Genomic DNA, 24,360 nt, shown 5'->3' with positions numbered 1-24,360 from the left:
TTTGCATCATCAGCCATTGGTTTTTTTAATATATATTTCTGTTAATTTTGTTGTTCTTATTTAAATTATTTTGAAACCTTATTTAGTTTACAATTTTCTTTTTTATTAACTGATAATGTTTTAATTTTGCCATTCACTTATTCATCCTCATTCATTTTATTTATTTATTTTCTGTAATGTATTACTTCTGGTGTAATATTCATGAACTACCTGTACTTTCCTACTTCATATACTTCATATTTTAATTATGCATTTTGTTAATAAAGTTATGTGTTGTATTTTGAATTTTTTTTTCTCTACATGGATGACAATCAAATGATGACAAGCTGCAAATATTTTCCTTACATGAATGCTGTTTGTGTAACTACATTAGTTGTTGAGAATGTGAAGTTATTAACAACTAAAGAAAATAAAATTAAAAGCTTATTATTATGTTGGTTGAAAAAAATTGTTATCTCCATTCATTTAAAACTGTGTTATTGCCAACACAAGTAATGTATGTTAAATCTGGTAAAGTTATTCGATACTTTGAAAAAAATGTTTAACTAAATTTATTGTTTATATTTTGCCAATGAGTTGATCTGGAGTTAAAATAGTTGTGATGTAAAAATAATATAAAATAAAATAACTGTTTAGTTAGTTTTTGTTTGGTTTATCTTACTTACGTGATTTAAATAAATTATCATAAAAATAAATGTGTCACGCAATGTTAAAAAATCCGGTCTATTTTTCAGTATCCCTTGTTTGAGCGCGCGACTGAGTCGTGTGAACGCGCGTTGTGCAGGAGTAAGGCTCGTGCACCTGCCAACTTCCGCTTAGCTTGGTGATGGCGTCCAAACTTCACATTTAGCAGAAAAGCGAGGCTTAGCAACTGTTTCTGATTTTGTTCGGAAGCCTTTTGGGTCATATAGGGAGGATAACGCCCACTTCCATTTAGCGAGTAGCTTTTAAACGTTGTTGAGGTAAGTTTTTCTGTGTTCTGCACTAAAACCGTGTTCGCCTGCACGTCTTATTTTGGGAGTCTTCTCTAGCGTTAAACGCGTCACTAGTGACACCAGTGACACATTAAGATAGTGTGACATATGCATGATAAACAGAGTATCTTGTGGATGTTCAAGTTATTCAGTGAACGGTTTGTTGTACTCGGCTTCCAGGGTTACCGCTGGTTGCCGTGGAAACGGAACGTGAGCGCGCATAGAGGCAGGATCGAGCAGGAAGTCCAACACAATTGAGTAAAGGTTCAAGCTATTCTCTTTTTTTTCTTTAAATAATTCCTTCAAATAAACTAGCATTGAATTGTCAACTTCAACTAACAGTGAACAGGTGTGGCTGCATCACTTTTAAAGTTGATATATATCGAGTATTTGACAAGTGATGGTGTGATGTTTTTATTTACACTGCAGACCGTGAATCATAAACGCCTCTCGACTGAGGCCATGGAGCACCAACCGAAACCTCCCAGCCCGTTCATCTCACGGCGCAGATCTTTGATAAAAACAAGTGCTGAAATTGTCAGTGAAGCAAGACGGTCACTGAGAGTTCCACACACCCAGCGGCCGTTTACACCTGGAGATGGACAACGGCAGCTGTTTGGGGGAACTTCTATCCGTGCATGTCATGAAAACAGACCTCCATCCACCTTCAGGTAAGCAAGGTACCACCTTTTTTTCTTCTTCTTGGGTGAGATTGACAACTATTTACTAAGTGGTCATAGACAGGCTGAGTGTGTGTCTCCCAGATTTTCTTTACGTGATTAAATTGGACACCATCGTGTCTTGACTAGTGACTAAACAGTTGATTTGGCCTGAGGTTTGTTGTCAGTACGCCACCGATATTTTAGTTTTAAGCTCCTTCTTGTGTCATTTATGAATAAAATCAGAACCGTAGCGACCAAACGTTAAGTAATGTAATGTATTTTTTTAACTAAAATTCCTTCCACTTATTTCATTATTGCAGCCTTAGCTCACAGAATTTCTATGCTCCTGACTCAAGACCTGGTTCTGGGACTCGCCTCTCTCCTTTGGACCATGTAAGTAACATGACTGAGATATTGTCAATTCCGGACTATGGAGTACACTTCAATATTAGCCACACCCACTAAATTTAAGAAGGAAACTAGATCTTGTTCATACATAAGCCGCACCAGTCTATAAGCCGAGGGTGCTTGGTGCTGTCTGCACCATTGAAAGGTCAGTGATGCTTAAGCATGGAGACTGACTCATGAAACAAACTGGGCAATGTTCTGAACTTGAATCATGAACTCTTCACATCTTTTATTTACATTAAAGCGGCAACACCACAGCCGAACTCAGCTGCTTCTTCGATCGATTCGAGCTGCGGAAACACGCGCGAAAACCAAGCTAGCACCTGTGATTTCATTGGTTTGATGTGACAAGGCTCAATATTTTGGTAGCATGACGCTCTTTCGCCCGTAAAAATCCATATATTAGCCACGTTGTTGTATAAGCCACAGCGTTCAGACCGCGAGGAAAAAGTAGCGGTTTTTAGTCTGGAAATTACAGTAACACAGTATATTCTGCATATTGTTGAACTTATTAGTGGTCACAGTTTCATTTTGTGTTTATTTCACAAGAAGCCAAAGTTACCGAATCTGTGTAGTGGTGAGGACCCTATTAAGGCCATTCCAAGACCCCCAACTGTCCCGATGGCTGAGAAGAAGGGGCTGATGGGCGCACGTGGACGTCTCCTCAGAGCTGGCTCCCTCACTCTCCTGCCTCCCGTAGAGAGAAACACACATGGTAGGGAAAACACAGAATGTATTTGAACAGGTGGGGAAGAAGAAACCCTTTTCAGCAGTAGTATAGCTCCAAATATGCTGTGGCAGCACTTTTTTTTGGGACATGAATGGGGCTCTTCACTGGCAGACACCGACCTGATTTTGGTTGGATTGTTGAAAAATGTGGGCTGACGCTATTTAAGGATGAAAATCACCTCAAGTTTGCTCAACTGGTTGTTGATAGAGAAACCTTCAAATAAACTTGTATTTTCCAGAGAAGAAGTCACCTAGAGGACACATCTGTGAAGGCCACACTGAGGTCTGCGGCAGCAAACAAGGCCCACGCAGGACAGCCAGTGAAAGGTTTGTTTTATATCTGTGTGTTTGACCTTCCTCCTTCACGTTCTCTTTTCTACCAAAGAGGCAGATCGACAAAGAGTTGAGGATTTATGAGCACGCAAATGTTGCACCCGGAGGCGTCTCTAAACAGAGGTTCATGTTTGAACCTCTTTTCTTTAGCTTTTGTTCCATTTTATTTGCTGGTTCAATGAACAGGAAGCACGTAGTTCCAGAAACATTAGCTTTAGTTTTCATACTCCAATGTTTATGAGTTGAAGTGAGCCTCAGACCACGGTTCTCGGAGTGTCCTGTCCAGGTCTGAGGACAGATCCTTCCCTGAGGTGGAACTAGGAGAGAAGCAGTTTCAGTTCTGCCAGACAGAAGCAGTCGGAGTGAAGAAAGAAAAAAGCCTCTGAGATCATCAGATGTGGAAATAGAACCAGCATGGCAGATTAATATGATGAGTCAGATGAGATATAAAGATTAGAAATCCACGGGGTTCTTTTGCACAATAACCCCCGGCTTTATAGCTCCAAATGACTCTTGATTCGATTTGATGCCCATCTGGGCACGGCTGGAAGAGCAGCGTGTTGTGACTGCGGCGCTCTGGTCAGGAGCAAGACGGCGATGAGGTCATGTCTCTGAGAAGGCACGCAGATGTCTGATCATTAAAATCCTTATCAGATCTCACACATCCAGAAAACTCGTTGCTCCTGTCCCTGCCAATATGATGTTGTATATTATCTGGGTTATTTATGAATTATCTGATTGTCGCTCACTGCGGAAACCTCCCCCCTCAGTACGGATATGTTTTGCATGATGTTTTAAGTATAACTTTTTGAGCGCTGATTTATTTGGAGACAAGAAAACAATACATGAAATGTTATCCAACGTCAAATGAGGGAAGGAAACATGTGGCGCGATTAGACCCACTCAGGAAGTGACCATGTTTGATTACATCTGTGGCTCCAGTTGCTGCAACACACCCCGCTGGTATTCAAAATAAATCATGGTCAGCTGGTTTTTTGATAGTTCTCGCTTGTGGAGTCACGAAAAGTGATGTGAAAAGTGGCTGCAGTGCAGCTGTTGCTTCTACTGACGGGAAAAAGTCATATGAAATTGCTGAGACAGCAGTTTTATGTTGCATCTACCGGCGGTTTTGTTTGCAAGAGTGAGCTCAATGGGACATGGACTTTTATTGGAATATGCACAGTGGAAGTCATGGCTTTGGCTTGTTGAGTATGGAGCTCCATCATCTGCTGAAGACTCAGACTAGAGCCACTTCATAGTGGAAAACAACACAAGTTCTGACTTTCCCTGAGGATCTTCAAGTAAGTCATTTAGCTGACTTTTAGTCTAGATTTTAAAGACAGTTTGAAGCTCCTGGTGAAAACTTGCAGAGCGTGCTGCTGCTGCTTGCTCACTTTTGCGGCCGAGTGACATTCAGGAGCGACGGTTTCAGCTGTGACGCGCAGAAACCCGCAGCATGCAGCGGATCATGACGCTGAACAGCTGATGTGGCCGGTGACAACTTGTCACCAAACTGCCCGCACTGGAGAGATGTGACTTCCTGTGTGATGATGTGGTGCGCAAAACAACTTTAATCTCAGGACTTTCGGTTCCAAACGCTCGAACTCGATGTATCTGCTGGTATGAGTCTGAAGAGTCATTCGGAACCGACGCTGCTGCAACAGCGACACTCAGTGGCAGGTTAATGAATAACACCCAGCTTCAAGTTTCGTGGACACCTTTGACTAAACTTGATTTTATCTCTTAGCAAAGGGTTAAAATCTGTCAAAACTTTGAAGTGACCTGCGTCTCTTGTTTTCTGTGCCAACAGCCATATAGATCCGCCCGGTGTTGACTCAGGAGTCGGACCAACAACGGGACGGAGAACGGGTTTGTCAAGTTATGACTCACTTAACTCTATTCGTGTTTTTTCTCTCTCTAACATTATGACCGTTTTTCTTTTGCGTGTTAATATGATGTAGTGATCCATCAGGAAATATATAATCTGACCGATACATGTTTTATAGGGCTGATGTGAACAAACTGCTGTGGCATCTTCTCCTTAAAAAGTTCATGGTCCTTCTAGAAGTGTACTGCCACAGTTGGGTGGTGGGGAGTGCTGCAGACTAAGACGAATAGTAGGGAAAATTAAATCCAACTAATAAATTAAAAATGAAAACATATTTGTGTGTTCAAGTAGTAGCTTTCAAACCTGACGTTGCACAGCTGTGTGCTGTTCCTTATTTATAACCCTCTAAACTAAGGCTTTTGAAAAACACTTTTGTTTAAGTCAAACACCCACTTCACGCTGTGTAACGCCACCCCCCAATTCATGGTGCACACAGGTTGGCATGTGTTCATCTGCTCAGGTTGGTGTGTCCCTGTGTGTTTAGATGACACACTCCTGCCCACATGCTGCCGGCCTCACTCAAACAAACGAGAGGAAGTGAAGCTGCGGACGGTGACCTTTCATGGTGGCATCGAGCTTCCTGTCGCTCTAGTTTTAATACCTGAACTTATGAACTGCGCTCATTCACCATATGCGTTTGGAGTGACTCAATGCATCACATGCTGTAACTGCAGGCGACAACACCAGCACAGATGAGGAGGAAGCCATTTGGAATTCAGCAGTTGCTCCTCTGCTGCTTCAACTGGAGGCTGCAGGTACAAACACAAGGTCAAAAGTGCACCAACAAAACCTTTTTTTTTTTAGGTCATGAGTGGAAACTTTTTAATCTTGTTTTCAGAGCAGACACTAACAGTGTTAATATAGGGACTAGAAAATAACTGCAAAAACATTCAAACAAATGGCAATTGTTGGATACTGCTTGTATGTTCTCCACTGGGTGGGTTTTCCTCCCAGTGTGCAGGTTTCCTTCCAAAGTCCAGGATCATTCAGAGGTTAATTGATTAAATTTTTTGGTGAGCATTTTTGTGCTCGAGTGCCTGGAGGAAGCACAGGCGGAACATACAAACCTCATACAGAAAGACACTTGGTTCACACCAAAAACACAGAGTTGCTTGAAGCTGCCTTAAAAGCTGTCACCTTGCTGTGAGGCGGCTGCTGGTCTCAAACTTTTTCACATTGTCTCAGTCAGTAGAAAGACAGAAGTATAAATTTTTCACACTATTCAGCTGTAATGCAAAATGCATTTGAAAGCTGAATCTGAAATATTCATAGTGCTTTCTGGCTCATGTGTTCAGATTCAGTGTTCAGAACAAATGTTTATCTTACCTCAAAAACAAGGGAAACACCCCGCCCTCACTCTTCCTCAGCGCTGGGATCGTTGCACAGCGCCAGAAACCTCAAAAGAGGGAGGAGGGCTGTTGTTTTATTGAAGGACGATGCATTATTGATGGAGAGTGTTTGACCTCTGGCTCCCGGTGGAAATGATAAAAGTCCATCCAGTCGATGACTGACTCATCAAACAAATCTAGGTCACGATGATTGATTATTTTCGTGGATGAGAACCTGTCTTTGTCTTTGAGGAGCTGCAGAACAGTCTGTGGAGGTGACGTGCGGTGTGTGCGACAACGTACTCGACAGCCTGGCGAAGGCGAACCTGCTCGGGCGGAAGTGTAAGAGGAGGTCCAGTCTTCTCCGGACGCTGTTTCGATTCATTGACTTGGACTCTGCAAAGCTCAACCTGCACGTTGCCAAGCTCTGCCTCGCTGTGAGTTTTAGGTCGGGTTCTCACTGTCAAGCGTTCGTTCTTAATAGTTCCTGTCTGCAGCTGAGTGTCAGTGGAAACAACCTGCTGAACATCTGCAAACTCGTCTTCAAGATCAGCCGGAGCGAAAGTAACGACAGGTTCTTCCAGGACTCGTCCATCATAGGTGCCCCGCCCACTCCAGCCTCTGTGTTGATGGCAACAGTGTTAACAGTGAATTCTCTGTGTCCAGACTCGCTGCTGGCCGTGCTGCTCAGCGAGGACGCGTCCACCTCAGGTGAAGCTCTCGTGTACGTGGTCGGTGCACTGAAGTTTATATCCGGGAACAAAGCGATTCTCCGGCTGCTGCTCGATAAGAAGATCTTCAGTGTAGCACAGAAGCTTCTGAGGAGTCTCTCCCAGCTACAAGAGGAGCACCTCACGATAGCAGGACACATCTTAGTTCAGGTGACCCACACAAGTCGAAGTAAGAGTATAAAAACTTTTGTTGTTAAGGGGTAATATTGACTTAAACACTTTAAGTCAATCCTTGAGCACACAAGTCTTTTGGTCAATCTTTGCCTTCCTCTTTTGTTCTGCTATCTGACCTTTGACCTCTGCAGCTCACAGTGCTGCTCAGGAACCTGGCAGATCAGCCAGAATCTCGCCCACTTTTTGTCTCCCACACGATCCTGCCGGAGCTCTGCCAGGTGCTCCGCCGCCATCGCCAGGACCAGGACGTCTGCACCAACGTTTCCCGAATATTCAGGTGAGACTCCAGCTCAAAAGCAAAGACAAGTCATTCACAGACATTGATCTTATGGATTCTAAACGTGTTGTTCTGATGTTGACTCCTCTTGTGTCCATATTTAGTCAGCTGTGCGAGTGGCGTGGTCCGTAAAAGTTGTTGTCCTCTTGTGTCCCTCAGTAAACTCTCCTCTTACACCGAGTGTCGCCTCTCTCTGGCCCAGACCCCCGGCTGCTACCAGCTATTTTTAGAACTGCTGAGCAAACATCTCCAAAAAAAGGTGTGTGTGTGTGTCTGCGTGTGTGCTCAAAGACAAGCTCTTCTTCCAACGTGGACGATGTGACGGCAGGGAGCCTGTTTACCTTGGGATCAAGTTGTTTATGTACTTTTGAGCACACTCCCAGGACATTGTGTCGTCCTGGTCCTGGGCTCCGCTCCATGTGTGTTTGGACATGTAGGAGAGGCTGATGGAGTCAAGAGGAGGAAAATAGATCCTTCCCATCAACCACTAGCGTCACTTAAAAAACTGACATCAGAAACTTGGAGTCGGTCCAGACCTATGAAACTCAAAATAGACTTGCATCATCATCATCATCATCATCAACTTCTAGATCAGACCTGGGCACCGGGGGCCATATGCGGCCTGTATTTTCGTGGCCCTTTTGACGTCAAATGTCAAACTTTCTTCAGCTTCATTGTCTCGGTACTGTGTCACTAAGTTTGGCTCCCTGCAGGACCTTGTGGTGCGCATCCTCTTCACTCTGGGTAACCTGGCATCCAAAAGCCATGAAGCTCGCCTGCAGATGTTCCAGTGTGAAGGCTGCGTGGACACTCTCCTCCGTCTTTACGACAGCAACCAGCGGCGACCGACTGTGCAGGGGGGCGAGGACGTGCTGGTGAAGCTGGTGTGCTTGCTGGCAAACATGTGCATTCACCCAGACGTGGGTCCAGAGTTGGGCTCCAACGTGACGTGTGTTCAGCTGCTGATAGAGACGCTGGGTGAGGCGAAGTAGACGTTTGTCTGAAGAACTGTACCACACTAGTCTGCATTTGTCTTATTCAACTTGTTTTTCATCAACACACAAAGAGAAGTGTGCAGCATTTTTAACCCTGTTTCCTCAAAGTGACAGCTGTGAAGTCGTTTCCCAATATGAGAGGAACTTTTTGGATATATGCACGGTGCGAGACGCTAACCACTTCCTTTCTGTTTGGAACAAGAAGTGCCTTGAGTGAAGAGCTTTGTTTTTTCTCTGCATCACTCTCAGTTCTGCTCTCAGCCTGTTCTCTGATGGTTTACTGGTCTGATAACACACTGCGTCTCGGGCAGGATGTGCTGTGTTCCAACAGCTCAGGGGTTTGGTGGTTTGAAAGAGTGTGTTACTGAAAAAGTCAGGTGCAACTAGAGCAGGATAAGTTTGGGTATGTGTGCGTCAAACAGCTGTCAGTCTATGATTTATGTGTGAACTTGCGGCGTTATCAAGGACGAACACAGTTGCTGTGAGACTCAAATCCCAGACTGTCTCACATTCATAACGCGGCTAGATAAGAGCCCTGACAAGATAAGTTCAGGTCACCATGTTTCCGCTTTCATCGCCACAGTGCATCTGTTTCTTCCAGTAGTTTGTCTTAAACGTCCCGTCCACAATCTGTAACAAGCCCTCATGTCTCTGTGTGTGTGTATGTCAGAACTGCTGAGCGTGCAGGAGAACAAGGAGCTGCTGGTGAACGTGGCGGTGACCATCAACAACCTGTCCTTCTACCTGGACAAGAGCGCCGTGCTTCAGCAGAGGCTGCTCACCGTTTGCCGGCGTAAGTCCGGTCGACACAAAAGAAGATGATTTTTTTTTTTTTAAGTTGGTTTCTTGCCTCAGTGATGTTGAAGTTGATGCTCAGCTCCGACATGGACGCCGTGCTGGAGGCCACGCGAGTGTTCGGGAACCTGACCAATGAGAAGGCAGCGCGGGACTTCATCATGCAGAACAAAGGTAAATGAAGAAACGGGTTGAACTCAGGTGAAGTTACTGACCTGAGAACCTGAACTCCTTACCCATTGGTAGTTGATGCTTTCAGTCTTGACTTGAGCCTCTGATGTCTGTGCGGAGAGGAATAAAACAGAAGTGCTTCAGTGTTACTGGCCACCTTTGTCACCCACTTTAACTGTTTAATATACGTTGTCAGTTAACCACCACTTAGTTACACACCTTAACTGTGGGAGGAAACCTTGCTGAGAGGCAGCAGTGCTGACCATTGTGCCGCCCACTATTCAACATGATTTTAGTTATATTTAAATGTCTGCTTTTTTGCCGGTGAAAAGGTGTGTGAATCACAGAACTATTTTTGGATTGGTGAGGTGCACTTTGTCCAGTGTTGGGGCCACTTGAAATAACATTTGACAAAGTGGATACGGCTCCGGGCACCTGACCCCACATGACTCCACAGGTGCACTAGAAAAAGCAGGTCGCTCTTGAAAGTGAACTTTGACAGAATTAAAGTGCTGAGGAAGCACTTTATTTGTGAATGTGATAGGGTCAGCCGCGCTGGGCGCTCAGCTGCTGGCTGTTTAGACTGGACTTATCTGTGAAGCGTCCCGGTGTCAGTGTAAACAGGCTGGATAGCCGACTCCTTATCGCTGTCCTCCTCTGCCCCCTCGCCTCTCCGCTCTCGCCCTCAGTGCACCGCTTTTTGGTGACGCTGCTGGACTCCAAAAGCCCGGAGGTGTGTTATTCGGCCAGCGGGGTCCTCATCAACCTGGCTCTGGATCCCCCCAGTCGGGTTGGTCTGGCTCAGGAGGGCGCTGCATCCAAGTAAGGACACCTGCACATTTGCACAGTTAGTCGTGGATGAAACTTTTAAACTCTCACATCAGAGTGAGGAATGAAATGCACATGACTGTGTGAACTTCTATCAAACCTCTAGATATATGTCACAGCCTGCAGAGAATGAAACCATTCTGATACGGCCACAGTGCGAACCACATCAAATGATCTTGCTCAGTCTCAGTCATATGATTTGCAAGGCAGGACTCACATGACCAGCAGGTTTGTGTGTGTTAGTGCCGCTTCACTGAGCCACAACTCTGTGTGTGTGTGTGTGTGTGTGTGTGTGTGTGTGTGTCAGACTGGTCGACTGCTTGAAAGACTTCGGGGCCGGTGACTGGCAGCTGAGTGGGCGGGTCTGCCAGGCTTTGTGGAACCTCATTGGCTGTGGCTGCTCTGTGATGCTGTTGCAACGTGAGGAGAAGGAGTCTCTGCTGGACATCCTGAGCTTCTACTGTGGTCAGTCCTCACACACACATACACACACTCGGGATCTTAAACCTCACACTGACTCCTTTGCTCTGAGCAGATAAACAAAATATGGCAGGCGATGAGGCCGACTGGCACCTGGCTTGCTGGGAGCTGGACTTCCTCCCTGTAGCTCACAAGCTCCTCCAGACCCTCCAACCCGAGCACTGATCATGTGACGTCTCAGATCAGAGCATATTTATATTCATAAGTATCAGAGGACCAGCTTCAGGGAAGTTTTTTGGATTCAATGTCTGAGTCAACTTTGTCATAGACAAATGTATATATTTAAATATGTCAGAATTCTTACTTGCTCGCCCCAAAAAATGTGACTTATTTCCACCTCATTTCCACCTAGATGGACTTATAACACCAACATTCTGTGTTTCTAGGTTTAAAGCTTGACTTAATATATTTATTTTGAACTTGAGGACGGGATGGCATCTCAAAACTCCGACTTATCTGATGTACTCTGAACTAGAATTTTGAAGGTTCGACTTGGTGTGTTGGATGTCCAGATACCATTTCATATATATATGTATATATGATATTCCATTCACTTCTCTAAGCTTTGTCACCTCATAGTGAATTGAAGTGATGTTTGCGTGGTGAAGTTAAGAGCTGGTAGCTCTGGAGATGGTGTGACAGTGTTTGTAATAAACCACAGAGGAAGAAAACACGTTTGCTTCACAGAGCCTTTATTGTTACACAGATGGGGAGCAGGCGGGACTTTACAAGTGGCCGAGTACTTAGAAGCACATCACCATCAGACAGACAGCACTGTTCATGTAGAAAACCTCGTCGAGACCAACACGAGACGAGCCGACGAGAACATGAGAAGGTGAAGGCAGTTTTGGATCAAATCCCTGCTGGTGGCTTTGGAATTGAATCGGTCATGTGACGTGGATGCGGAAAATTGATCTGCTGAATTCTCAGACCTTAAACGCACCACCGCAGAGCCACTAGTCTATTTAAGTCATCAGGCTCGTGATATGTTGAACGGGTCCCTCAGTTGTGCTGCGATTGTGCTGATAGTGTTGCTTTCTTTCACATACAATCTCTGGAACAACAAAGCTACAAATGATACACAATTTAATATCATCCTTTATTGTTTTTTTTCCCTCAGGGTTTTCATAGCTTTCCATATCAAAAGTGTCAGTAACTGACATCAGTCAGAGGTTGAAAAAAACAAAAAAAACAAACGCCTCCACTTCCTGTCCAAACACTTTCAATTGTACCATTCTTTGTCGCCTGCTCGTCTCATTCACGGGTCCAATTGTCACCATCAGAACATCGCAGTACATCAATGGATTTAGTAAACAAAAAAAACAGTCAAAATAAAAGCTGCTTTGCACTGGTTACACTTCCCTGAAGGGGAAGGAGAAGCTCAGCTACAACCGGCGGCGCGAACACCCAGACGAGTGGGAGCCAGCGGCGCCGGGATGCTCGCCAAAGAGCACTTCTTAAATGTTTCAGAGAAAACAAGAGGTATTCATAAACTGGTAAAATTCACAACCAAAGCTTTCAGATAACAAAAAGGTAACCAGGCGTCTGGGATTAGCGGAAGACAGATACATGTGGTCTGGGGGGGCCGACCAGAAGCAAATCCCACCTGGACAACCTTTTTCAAAAGCCTCCCCCCAAAATCTAGATTACCAGGAAAACAAAGGGAACACACGACGCTGTGTTTCCTCACAACAGCTACAGCAGAAGCGCTGAAGTTTCCTTCAACAGGCTTCGCTTTCTTTTTTTTTTGTATGACACATGACGTTCGCATTCACACACACTCGTCCGTGACCTCACATTCACACACTCAAACTCAAAACGGGCTCAGACAGTGTCTTTGAGTTTGTCTCCGGCTTTCAGTCGACAGTCGGATTAGCTTACATTGACATTAGATAATGGTGATTTCTTTTAGGGGGCGGGGGGGTCAATATGACCCCACTGAATAGAACACGGGAGCAGCAGCATCAGCACTGTGCAGGACAGTTCAGGCACACGTTAGAAAAAGCCCAAAGCAACGCTTCCATCTCCAGTTACCACGACGACGACGACAACGTCTCTTGATAGAAAGTGAAAGAAACTAAATCAGTGACGACAGAATCAAAAGTGCAGTCGCCTTTTTTTTGGCTGCACAGCTTCCTGGGAATCTTCACTCCATCAGCTGGAAGGAGGGAGCAAAAAAAAGGGGGGACGGGGAGGGGCAAAGCTGGAATACTGAAATGTCCACGGTTGCCCTCTGTTGGTCAAAGTTGGCACTGCAGCGCCCCATCAGTTCTTTTTGCTTCTTGCGTTGTTCTGGATGAGGCAGCTCCACCTTTGTCCCCAAACAGATTCTTTTCTTTTTTCTACAAGTGTCCCGTTACGAGCAACAACATCGACAGTAAAAACACAACTATATGTATTTATAAAAAAATAATGATAAACGCCAAAAGCACTTCACTTCATCACGTCATGTAACGTGTGATGGCTCTCAGAGCGTATAACAGTTCCGCCTGCATTCGCGCTTCCATAAGAAGCAGATTAACGTGGACCTGCAAGACAGAAGGAGAGCAGCGCCGTGAGGATCCGCTCAGATGTCGGGTCAGAGGGAGAGAGGGAGGGACGGCAAACTCACCTTCTCAGAGTGCTGGAACTGCCTCCAGAAGCTCTCATACATTCGTTTGGTGGTCTTCTCCGGACTACACACCATGGTTTTAATGTAGATCTTGAAGCTGCGGTCCAGAAGCTGGTTGATCTCACCATAGTCGTAGTCATCATACCTGCAACGGGTCCGAAAGATTAGAAACACAGGGTTCAAAAAAGGCTGTAACTTATCAAGAAGATCTGAAATGTGATGTTTGCACAAAACAAGTGAGATTTGAGCGACAATATGGTGAGCGTCTGTGACCTCACCTGATGCCGAACATGCAGTGGATGTAGTTCCAGATGGCTCGCCGCAGCATGCTGGTGTCCACATCCTTGTGGGTGGCCATGGTGTTGTAGGTCAAGTTGTAGGCCATCTGAAACTTCTCGTCCAGCATCTGACCGACATCTGGATACAGCCTGTTGACCAGAGAGTAGCCGTGGTCCTCCCAGCTGTAGTCCTGCAACCACAAGCGCAGCTGTCAGCAGCTGCCAGCGACGCCTTGTGATGGCTGGTGGTCCTACCTGCGCTCTGAAGGTGGGCACGTGCTCCCCCCTGCGGGAGAAGTCCTTGTAGCCGTAGGTGGGGTCCTCAAAGTGCCTGGAGATGTCTCTGGACGGGGCGTTCTCGTCATCCTCCGCCATGATCACCAGCATGCTCTCCGTCTTCTCCCTCTCGAAGCGAGTGGCCATCTCCTCCTGGCTGGCCTCCTCGTCGTCGCGACACTCCTGCAGCTGCCTCATGCGCTCCATCAGAACCTCCACCTCTCCACACAGCTCCTGCAGGAGGACCAGACATGGTCAGGACGGAGCCCGCCAGCAACAGTTGTGCAGGAGGTGGAGCAGAGAGGAAGTGAAGCGCAACTGTGCGAGCCGCCGTCCACCACTCACCTGGTTGCCCAGGGGGTCGTCGTGGTGAATGGCATGACCGTTGCCGTTAGCGATGTCACATACGCAGTACTGGCTGAGGGAGGGGGGCCTGAAGGTGTGTCCGCCGTCGCAGTGGATCTCAGGCATGATGCCGCAGCCGAAGGTGAAGGAAGCCAGGGAGTGGTAGTGCGTGAGGAGGACCACGGCGTGGATCAGCTCAGCCAAGGACCAGCTGTGCTCCTCAGCTTTCAGCAGACCCTGGAGGGCAGGACAGCACCCATCAGAGGCTGGTTGTCTTTCTGCACCTGCACCTCCCGTGTCCCTCCCTGATGTTACGCAACACCTCAATGCCCCCCACTGTCTCACCTCGATGTGCTCCTTGGTGAGCAGCCACGGCCGGTGAGCCAAGATCTTGTTGAGCTCGCTGAGCTGCTGCAGCTTCTGAGGCGCTTCGTCCAGGCCGTTGAGCCACTTGGGGTCTCCTCCCACCTGGAGGAAGTCGTTCACGTGCAGGTTGACCAGGTAGGAGCACTGGTGGCGAGCGGCCGCCTGCGGAGGAGGAGGAGCGGGGTTAGTGATCGGCCGCGGCTGGATCAGACGGCGGAGGCCGTACCATGATGCCGATGTAGTGTCGGTAGTGCAAAGACAGAGGCCCGTCCATCTGCAGGAGATAGTGCTGCGTCCGGAGGAAGCTCTCCAGGTACTGCGGGTGGAAGCCCATCACCAGGGAGATGTTGTCCAGCCGACGGAGGACTGCAAACGCATCCTCGAATATGGTCTGCGTCCTGGTGTCCACTTTACTGACTTGAAGAATCTGAAACCACAATACACCCTTTTTAAACAAAAAACACTCATTTTAGTTGATCTATTTCACGCAGGAGAGAGTTTGTCACCTCTTTTTCAGGGATGAATCTACTCGGGCCGTTTCCAAGAGGTCGCGGAATTCTCACCCCCAGGTCCTGCCAGACAGAGGAGAGAAAAACAAGTCGATTAACACCTCCTCTCATTTGACTAGAGAGCTCTACAGCAAACACGCATTCAAATCCTCATTCAAAACTTGAAACACATCCACGATGTCCGCAGCGGCTCCAGTAACTTTCCGCAGCTAAGCCCGGACATGTCCGGCACCTTCACCCCGTGAGTGACGGGGGTCAACCGGCCAACTCAGGACCACAAAAGCGACGATTTAGAAGGTGACAGTCGTGATGTCAAGCGACAAGAAGTCAACGATGGAACAAGTCCGGACAAAGGACCGCACTGCAGCGTCTCCGCTTCCAGGACAATGAAGTGGCATCGAAAAAAAGACACCAACAGACGACAGCACTCGCAGTTTTCCCCGCAGCGACACCAGCGATGTATGCGCTTCAGAATTGATGCTTATTTACCTTCTTTCCCAGCCGCTTACAATGGCCGCATATCTGGATGAGCTTCGACACGGCTAAACAGTTATTCTCCTCTGTCGCGGCGACAGCGTGCCTCATGTTCAGGGACGGAGGGAAAGGCGTCCTCCAGAGAAGCCGAGTCCTGCTCTCTTTGTTCCTGGAGTCGGAGGCAGAGGAGCTCGGCTGTCAGCTGTTGCAGCTCCGCGCAAGAGTCGCTCCGCTCTCGCTCCTACATTCGATAAATAAGAGCGGCGGCGCGTGACTGACGGCCGCAGCAGCCAACCGCGGCGCGTAAACATCTCGCCGGCGGCCAATCGAAGCGGAGGGAACACGTGGGGGGCGGGGCGAAGCGTGCGGAGAGGAGGGGGGCTCTAAACGTGAGCGGAGAGAACAATCCCCCCCTTTAAGAAAACACCACCGCTTCTCTGCTTCTTTTGTTCGCTGCTGTCACTGATCATGATTGAATTATGCTGCAGCAGCGGCCGCTCTTTGTTTGTTAACTACCTGCGCCGTGATTGTTTTCTCATCAGGCCAATCGATGTCGACATTAATGCAATCACGTCTGTGGTGGAACTTCGTCCACGAGCTTTGAAAACAACAGGCATCTCCTGCACGCCATAAAGCGAAGGGCATAACACACACATCTATGACAGATTCACCGCCATTGGCCCAACAAAACTGATTTGAGTCTCAACCAGAGCCACGAATCTTCATCTGAGCGCTCTCTTTCAGGCTGGTTCGTCCAGTTCCTTGTCAGTGGTTGTGTTTTCGGAGGCGTATTTTTGGCGGCAGCTCACATTATATGTTTGAGTTTGTGAGGCAGACGTTTGACTGGATGGTAAGAGAGGAGCGTCACTCGCCAGCTCTCCGAACTGTTGCAACAACAACAAGCCTTCAGTTGGTGGTTTTCAGGCAGCAGCCTATCAGGCTTCAGATAATGTCATCGCAGGGCTGAAGGACTCTGTAAAGGCAGGAGGAAGCGGAGATAAGCAGGGCAGCACTTGCGGTTCTGTTTGACCCGGCCTGACAATAACATGCTCGCCAGCATTACAGCGACGGGTCAATTATTGTCCACCATAAAGTCAGCTGAGGAGACACAACTGGAGGCTGATTTTATATTGACTGTGCTGATAAGGCGTGAAAAAGTTCGTCGGTCGTTGCCACCACGACACAGAGCCACTTCGACAGTCTTGTTTCCTGTTTCAAAAACATGCCAACTTTGTCACACACATGTCTCAGAGGCACGTTTCAGATCAGTCTACACTGGCTGTGCAGAAAGAAGTGTTTACTGAGCAATATATTTCCAAAGCTTGCTTGTTTTACGTCTGCTTAAGTGTCAAAACAACGGTGTTTGGATGAGGCAATAACCAAAACAGGCGGTATATTTGTCGAAGATAATTATTCTACAGTGCATAGGGCAAGAGAACTGGACGAACCAGCTGTAATGGCAGTTAATCTAGAGCTCTCTAATGAGCCAAGTGGAGCTGATTAGACTACAAAAGCATAGAAAAACAACAGCTTCACTTCATCTTTGGTCTACTTTTTTTCAGGAAATATCACAGCTTTCTTTCAGCAAAAGTTCAAATCTCTCAACCGTAGAAGCTTATTAGAGTTATAGTGCAAAAGGAGCAACAGTGTTCAGCCAATCCAACGGAAGCGCTAACAAGGCTAGGGTGCTAAAGTCGTCGTCAAACAGACGCTGCTGAAATAGCCTTTGTTCTGAGGTTCCTATTGCGTTACTCAGCAAACATTGTTTAAGTATTTATACTTATCAGACGAGCAGCGCGAACATGACGTCACATTAGCTTGTGTGGTTATCCAACTATCTCAACTTAAAAGCCGTTTCTGGATTGCTAAAGTTGCTATAACAGTATTAGCTAACACGGTGAGCCAAACTCAGGGCTAGCTTGATAGCGTAAACAACAAGCAGCCTCTTGTTTACAAGGTTCAAAAGTAAGTAAGTGAGTAAGTTGTCCGCGGTTTATTGCGGTGAAGTAACCAACACTGCGTTTGCAGTGGCGGGGAAGTGACAGTCGAGGAGTCATAATGATCAGAAGCTTCCATAAGAAGCCGCTAAACAGTTCGCCAGCTGACTGAAGTGTGGACGGTTGCACAGTGTTCAGCAGGTTCATTGTGTAGTTCCAGCCGACTGACCCCTCCTCCCTCCTCCAGTCCCCCCCACCCCACCCCACCCCGTGGCCGAAACCATGGTGGGTGCGGGGCAGAGGTAAACATGTTCCCAGGGCTGGAGTCAGCACTCCCAGCGCTGCCCGGAGCCCTGTGGCTCAGCAAAGCAGCAGCCATCAGACTCACCAAACACTTTCACACAAATGTGCTTAGGCTCGGGGGTCCGGCTTCGCGTCGGGGGCCAAACACCATTGTGTGGACTGTACTCACATCAGACGGTCTGCGTGAGCGACACAGACTCAGGCACCAAAAGAAAAACAGCTCAGCTCCATGTTATTCCACAAGCTCCATCACGCTCGACTCGTAGAGAGTTTAAATCTAGAGTTCTGCTGGTCAGGCTTTTTCCCCAAACTTCCCTTGTCTCACCCTGATCCTCTCTCAACAGGTCCCTGCTCTACACTGAGTCTCAAAGGGATAACAACAGCACTAGAAGTCAAAATAATAAGTGGAAAGAAGAGAAAGCACGTAAATAGACTGGATGAATAACCAGCAACACAATAACAGTAGAAAGAATGTGACGTTTGCAACAACAATTTCCTTAATAGCTGTTTTCTGTTGCATGAGAGGTTTAAAAGTCCCTCAGTCTTCACTCTGCAGCCAAGAATGTTCACAAAATGTCCCGAGGAGAATCGATAAACACCCTGATGAACAATAAAGATAATGAGGAAATGAAGTTTGTGGTTCAAATAAAAGTGAGTTCACTAATTGACAACCGCCGGTTTGATTTCGTTGAGGGAGACTACAAAGTCTGATTAACGCTGTGAAGAAGCTTTTATGAGTCAGTCAAACAGCCATTTTCAGTCATTTGAATTGCTTCACGCCCAGAGAGAGGATTCAGGAGTGGCACGTACACAGCTGGGAAAAACTGCCCGATGTAAAAGTAAAGCAAAGTAACATTAGTAGGAAATTAAATAGACAAAAATGTTAGAGTTAAAAAATATATATTTATATGGTAAACATTAGAAAAATATATTGCAAACAAATATTATGTGTATTTTATTATTTACACACAATAGCTTGACTGCTTTTTATTTGTAGAACAAATATCTTGGAATATTAAGGATAATGTCTTCTGAAAAAAAAAGGTTAAAAAGAAAACAGGGTTAAATGACCATGTATATTTAACTGTGATGTCTAAAATATTGATTAAAAGTATCAAGGAAAGAGGTAGAAGGTTTTTTTTCTCTTAAACTTAAAATAAAGAGATCATTTGAAGTAAATACATTTATAAAATATTGTTTAAGTATACATAATCAATAAATAAAAGGAAGTATTATGTCTATGTTGAAATGTTATTGAGTATTTTTTTTAAATAAAAATTACATTTTTTTATTAAAATGAAATGCATTCATGTTAAAAAAAATGAAGAGTAAATGTGTTTTGTAGCCAGTAGGTTTCTGCTGAGGAAATAAAATAAAAGTGACCAACTGTTGCATTAGAATTAACCATATGATCCTTTCAAAGTGCTTTTCTTCAGACCTAGCATTTAAAGCATGACATATCTGAGAAACTGAAGCAAAGTTTTGAAAACTTTTAAGTGAATGAGAGAGGTAAAAAGCAGAGAGAGGAAGTCAGCTGTTCACACGTGAGCTGTGTTTTTTCAGCCAGTAAGATGCACCAGGAGCAAAGGGGATGTTCAACAAGTAGCACCAGTTCACCAGACCGGTTGAGGCTCCACCAATCAGCGAGGGGAGGAAGGAGAAAGCTTTCTCCGGGCCTAGCAACAGGCTGAGCCAATGACTGGCTAAAACAACAGTCCAGGGAACCAATCTGCTCGGTCCGATCGTCTCACTTGAAAAAAAAAGTTCTGCCAAGGTATGAAGTTCACTAAACAACACAATCTTTTCTGCTTCACGGAAAAGTATCTGCGGTTCTGTGACTTAACTAAAGAGTTCGGAGAGAGTCGCTGGAAACATGGGCAGCTGAGTCGGACTCGTAGATCAATAATGCAACAAGTATGTGCGACAAAAGTTTGAAAGCAAGAGAAAAGTGCAGACTCAGAGGGTATCCCCCCCCCCCAACACACACACACACACACACACACCGCTCTTCAAACACTCCTGGGTTCAAGCCTGGGTTCATATCTATCTCAGAGCACAGAACAGTTAACCCTTACCTGTCCACCCCAACCTGCAGAAAAGCTCCCGCACACTTGGCAGATTCAAACCTGCATCTCTCTTTGTTGCACAACAGAAGCTGCTTTTTCTTCACAAACATCAAGTTCGTATTGACAAACACTGTTCAGCGTCCTCTCGACCTGAAGTCTTTATTCACACTCTTGAATTTGTTTTATCATCTGGCAACTTCTCGGATCCTTCAGTGTGCGACACGTGTCCAGCTCAAACACACCAGGAATGGAACTTTATAATTCTGAGGTAAAAACTTCTTGGCGATGAAGAACATGGTTCTTGACTTGGTGACCTCGCCTCCTTGGTGTTGCCAGCTTGCAGACCCATAAACCTGTCAAGTCAACAGTATATGTCTAGTCACGAGCGGGTTCCTTGCTCACAAATGGTTGCTAAAACGCACATTCTGTATCACAGCCCAACTTCTTTGAGTTTCCAAAATGTGTATGGGACGTAGACATGTAACTCACTCAGTACACTGACTAGACAACATGTAAACAAAAACAATGGACATCAGTGGAAGGATGACGCACGGGTGACAGCGCCACAAAGTATGCAAACAAGATCCAACAGGATGGTCCTGACTAGGAAAGTACAAAGGTCATCCCTACATCTTAACCTTTTTCTGACACTTCACAACACCATATCTTCCTCCCTGAACCCCCTGGGCTACAGGCGTGTTGAGAGTTAACAGTAAAAGTACACAATTATGGGAATAGCTCAACAGATTGCAGAAGCAGAAAGATGATAAGTAAAAACATAAGCCACTTAACTCAGTAGTAGGTGTAAAATCACTGGTAGAATGTAGTGATGAAGATTAAAGGTATTAAAGATGTGTCTCCCAAATGGCTAAACAGAAGCTCCTGGATTAACACTGGACAACAATGGTTCTTCATAGAACTATCCCCACAGAGACGTGGATGTGAGTGACTTGGTTAGTTGACCAGGTTTAACCTCCTAAAGTAGTAATTCTGACATCACAACAATAAATACATGATCGCTATGGCACACTGAGCCCGTCTATCCGCTGTAACAGCATAACGTTGAGAGCACTAGTGTTGAAGTGAAGAGCCGAGACATGAGACAAAGGAGGCCTCATTGGTCTTGCTCTCGGGCCCTCAATGCTTCTGTCTCAAGTCAGGTGCACTCGACTACAACACTCGAGAATAGCACGAATCAGAATCAGCACTTGTACTCCTTAAGAATTGGGTTATGATAGTTAACCACTAAAGGGACATTCGGAAGCACAAGAAGATTTGAGTTCCTCACCCAGGTGTCTGATGGCGGAGCCATACCTTAGGAAAAGGTTTAAATGACTAAATGTAGAGTTGAAAACAGCAAAACAGTCGACAGAACAAAAGGTTGGCATCACGGTTAGGATGGACACAAAGGCAAGCGTAGTGGCCGCTTATTGTGGGAACACCGGTTTGTCGAGCAGCGACCCCTTTCTTTCCATATTCCCGTCTCTTCTCTGATCTCTGTGTTTTCTGGCAGGCTATCACAGCCCAACGCCAAACGTCAGCCTTCCTGAAAGTCGAGGCGTGCCCCTCTCCTGACCCAGCAGGTCCTGGGCCAGCACACACCATGTTCCCTGGATTCTGTGAAACGCAGAGGAACTGCAGAGACACCGGGAACACATGTAGAGTCGCCTCATGCATGGAATCGAGGCGTGCAGGGTTTTATACCTCCCTGCACATGTATTCATCACATATTCTACAATGGAGGGGGAAAGGCGTTGGTGCGCACGTGAGGAAGAGCCAGTTCCCCGGGATGTTATTCTAGCGGGGAGAGGGGCAGCTGTCACAATACAAGTGGCCAGGAGAGAACACAGAATGCAAAACTCTCTCTTATGGGACTGTAACAGTTATTTCAATGCCTATTATAAATGTTGGAAAAATAATGTCAGCGGGCACTGTGGTTTCCTCCCACAGCAGACTGGTTATTGCCGAGTTTTTGATTGCGGCCCCTGCACGCTAGGAGAACAAAGTATGAATGAAGAGAAATAGCAACATCTTCTACACGTTAAACTGGAGGCTTGGGGGCAAAATCTGGCTAACTGAGGCATTAAATGTGGCCTGGAAGAGCCTGAAATGGTAAGCTTGAATTTCCTTTCAGCACAAAGCACTCAGGTCCGTGTTGCTTGCAAGACCCGCGCATATTAGTGTTTGGCGTTCAACACGTTCTCTTGTAAACAAGTGTTTGGAAACCCTCAAAAATGATGCGAAAGAAAGCAGATGCAGGTTTGTGAGCAAGTCAGTGGCTTTGGTAGGATAAGTCACACTGAGGCTTTATGAAACCTTCAATAAGCCCAGACTAACATTGCTTTAGAGGGACAACAAGAGTTTGGAGACCTGAGACGAGAGGCGTGACGGACTAAGAGTCTTGAACATGGAAGACGAGAAAGGCATTCGATGAGGGTCATGGATGTGCAACATGACGAAGATACTGTAAGTGTGACTAGGGAATGAAGGAAGGAAAGGTTTAAGTAAAGAACTTCCCGGGCGGGTACATAAACTTCCTGCAAGGAAAGTAGCCTCTACCATGAAACGTTGAATAAGATGCCAACGATTCTTTGTTCACAAAAATGATCACATACATCTGATACATATTCTGGAATCTACCAGTCCAGCGAGCTATCTCAGCTGTTTGCACCTCCTCCGCTCTGCTGACTGAGCTGGAATGACTCATCTCTCACTGGGATCGCAGCCAAACTGTTGTTAGACGGCCTATAATCCTTAATGGGCACAGTAAACCCCGAACAAAGGCTGTGACCCTTCATCGGTTTCTTTGGCAACACAGCAAGGTGATGATTCACTCATAACCAAGCCAACAAACAAATTGAAAAGACAAAGCCACCGGGTCATTCCTCGCATGTTCCATAGCATCAAACTTTGATGCAAGAAAAACAGCAGCCATTCCAGTTCTATTATTGTCCGCCACGCTGGTTTCACTTCTGCCCTTCTGATGTTTTCCATCCTCTCAATCTGTATTCTGATTGCTTTGTCAGAAAGGGGATGTGATACCGCTGTACTCAAAGGGGGCACTGAGGAAGCGATACGGTCTGATCGCCGCACTCAACAGTTTTGTCCGTGTCCAATTACTTCATCAATAGGCAATGAGCGCCGCCGCTGAATGAAGAGAACAAGATGGCAGACGTCGCCTCATCTCACTGTGACGTCACCGCCGTCGCTTTATTAAAGTTTCACGCGGTTATGCAACGGCAGAAGATTCAAGCTTAATCTCAATGTTCTGATGTGACATGGGGCCATTAAAGTGTTCTAACACAGCGTTGGTGATGAAATGTGTTGCACATGACTTAAAATGTAGGACATAAAAGTGGAAATGTTGAAATCATGCCGACTTAGCATTTTTCCCAATTAAGAACTATTAAAAAACAAACCCAGGAAGTTGCTGACACACTCATGTGACTCAGCTTGATTCAGGCTGGCGAGGTTATGAACTACAAAAATATATTTATTCATCTAATGTTCAAAAGAAATCCAAAACACGGCCGTGGCCGATACTTCTCGTTGCCATGCTTCCCACAATATTTATTTATGTAACTATTTTTTTTTTCAACCTTATCAGACCCAGATGGACCTCACAACCCCGACAAAGAGGGAAAGTGTGTGACAGTTTTAACGCCACGGTCTGTGTTGGGCATATTTGCTCTCTGGTTAATCTGTTACCAGCCAGCGAGACCTAGAAAAGAGCCAACGGGCAGATTATGTTTTCATTCCTCCTGAGGATTCGAGTTAAACATCTCGCCCACAATAGTGTGTAAAAATGCTCCTTTCATGTCAACAATGAGGCGCCTGTCGCTCTGAAACTTAATGAAAAATAATGATTCACAAACAAGATAAGAATGCATAATGGGCTCAAACACAGGGATAAGACGAGTTGTATCATGGGAAACATAAAGGGTTGAACGCTCATTGCGTCCTATTTCCTTTTAAATTTCTTGATGAATCAAAACTAGTTCACCTGGAAAGTTTCCCTTTGAAGATTTACATATGTATTAATCAGTTTTTAAGCACGAACATCCCTCGTTTTCTCATCAAAGCAGCAAGTGCTTTGTTTTTCTTCCATTTTAACAGTATTTTTCATCCTTTCTGGTCATGCATTTCCCAGAGAAATAAAAAAAAAATGAATATGCAAATATGCAAGGAGCTACACGTGCGAAATGGCACACTGCGCTCATGGCTACATTTGAGAAACACATTAAAGTGACCTTAGCGGAAACATTTAATTTGGAAAACAAATAATTTCGGACGGGTTAGATCTTTATTAACACCATCCTAAATTGAGCAGCCCTCGCCTTCTTCTAAAGCGACATGACGTCAAGATCTGAAGGCGCCTTTGCGATTACATCACGGACCGCGGGGTTAAAGAGTCCACGCCTG

The 24,360-nt window shown here is 45.9% G+C and overlaps 2 protein-coding genes across 8 annotated transcripts in view; one reads left to right on the top strand and one right to left on the bottom strand.

The window, feature by feature from the left end:
- Positions 1-811: 811 nt before the first annotated feature.
- armc2 (armadillo repeat containing 2) lies at positions 812-11,429 on the top strand. 5 transcript variants are annotated; one of them, XM_053881697.1, is made up of 19 exons: positions 812-962; positions 1,155-1,238; positions 1,404-1,645; positions 1,957-2,029; positions 2,597-2,759; positions 3,013-3,100; positions 4,917-4,975; positions 5,669-5,749; positions 6,575-6,759; positions 6,820-6,922; positions 6,989-7,203; positions 7,359-7,504; positions 7,664-7,763; positions 8,218-8,482; positions 9,170-9,292; positions 9,355-9,468; positions 10,155-10,287; positions 10,601-10,758; positions 10,829-11,429. In XM_053881697.1, the coding sequence occupies exons 3-19, from the start codon at positions 1,437-1,439 to the stop codon at positions 10,936-10,938; spliced, it is 2,325 nt and encodes a 774-aa protein (XP_053737672.1). In that variant the 5' UTR covers positions 812-962; positions 1,155-1,238; positions 1,404-1,436; the 3' UTR covers positions 10,939-11,429. The 5 variants fall into 5 exon arrangements, with proteins under 5 accessions (XP_053737672.1, XP_053737673.1, XP_053737671.1 ...); XM_053881698.1 differs by having other exon boundaries at positions 2,594-2,759; positions 6,584-6,759; XM_053881696.1 differs by having other exon boundaries at positions 2,594-2,759.
- A 424-nt stretch (positions 11,430-11,853) lies between these two features.
- The window catches only part of sesn1 (sestrin 1), a 46,080-nt gene continuing 33,573 nt past the window's right edge, over positions 11,854-24,360 (bottom strand). For 2 of the 3 annotated variants that reach the window (XM_053881701.1, XM_053881702.1), the window contains 8 exons: positions 15,156-15,221; positions 14,876-15,076; positions 14,629-14,811; positions 14,284-14,520; positions 13,918-14,172; positions 13,663-13,853; positions 13,385-13,529; positions 11,854-13,301 (listed from right to left, as the gene is read on the bottom strand). In XM_053881701.1, coding sequence (XP_053737676.1) covers positions 13,215-13,301; positions 13,385-13,529; positions 13,663-13,853; positions 13,918-14,172; positions 14,284-14,520; positions 14,629-14,811; positions 14,876-15,076; positions 15,156-15,221 — 1,365 coding nt within the window. In that variant the 3' untranslated portion in view covers positions 11,854-13,214. Of the gene's footprint in view, positions 13,302-13,384; positions 13,530-13,662; positions 13,854-13,917; positions 14,173-14,283; positions 14,521-14,628; positions 14,812-14,875; positions 15,077-15,155; positions 15,222-15,647; positions 15,871-24,360 lie in introns of those variants that run through there. The other variant, XM_053881703.1, reaches the window with a different exon arrangement.

The sequence above is a fragment of the Synchiropus splendidus genome, chromosome 12 (assembly GCF_027744825.2).
Source record: "Synchiropus splendidus isolate RoL2022-P1 chromosome 12, RoL_Sspl_1.0, whole genome shotgun sequence".
Lineage (NCBI taxonomy): Eukaryota > Metazoa > Chordata > Actinopteri > Syngnathiformes > Callionymidae > Synchiropus > Synchiropus splendidus.
Note: the sequence above shows the minus strand (reverse complement) of the source record. Positions and strands in the feature narration are given on the sequence as shown.

Excerpts from the sequence above, each read along its gene's own strand:
- armc2 (XM_053881696.1), top strand. The coding sequence starts at position 1,437 with ATGGAGCACCAACCGAAACCTCCCAGCCCGTTCATCTCACGGCGCAGA. Across the intron at positions 2,760-3,012 it reads CGTAGAGAGAAACACACATG|AGAAGAAGTCACCTAGAGGA; the intron begins GTAGGGAAAACA and ends TGTATTTTCCAG. Across the intron at positions 7,204-7,358 it reads CAGGACACATCTTAGTTCAG|CTCACAGTGCTGCTCAGGAA; the intron begins GTGACCCACACA and ends TGACCTCTGCAG.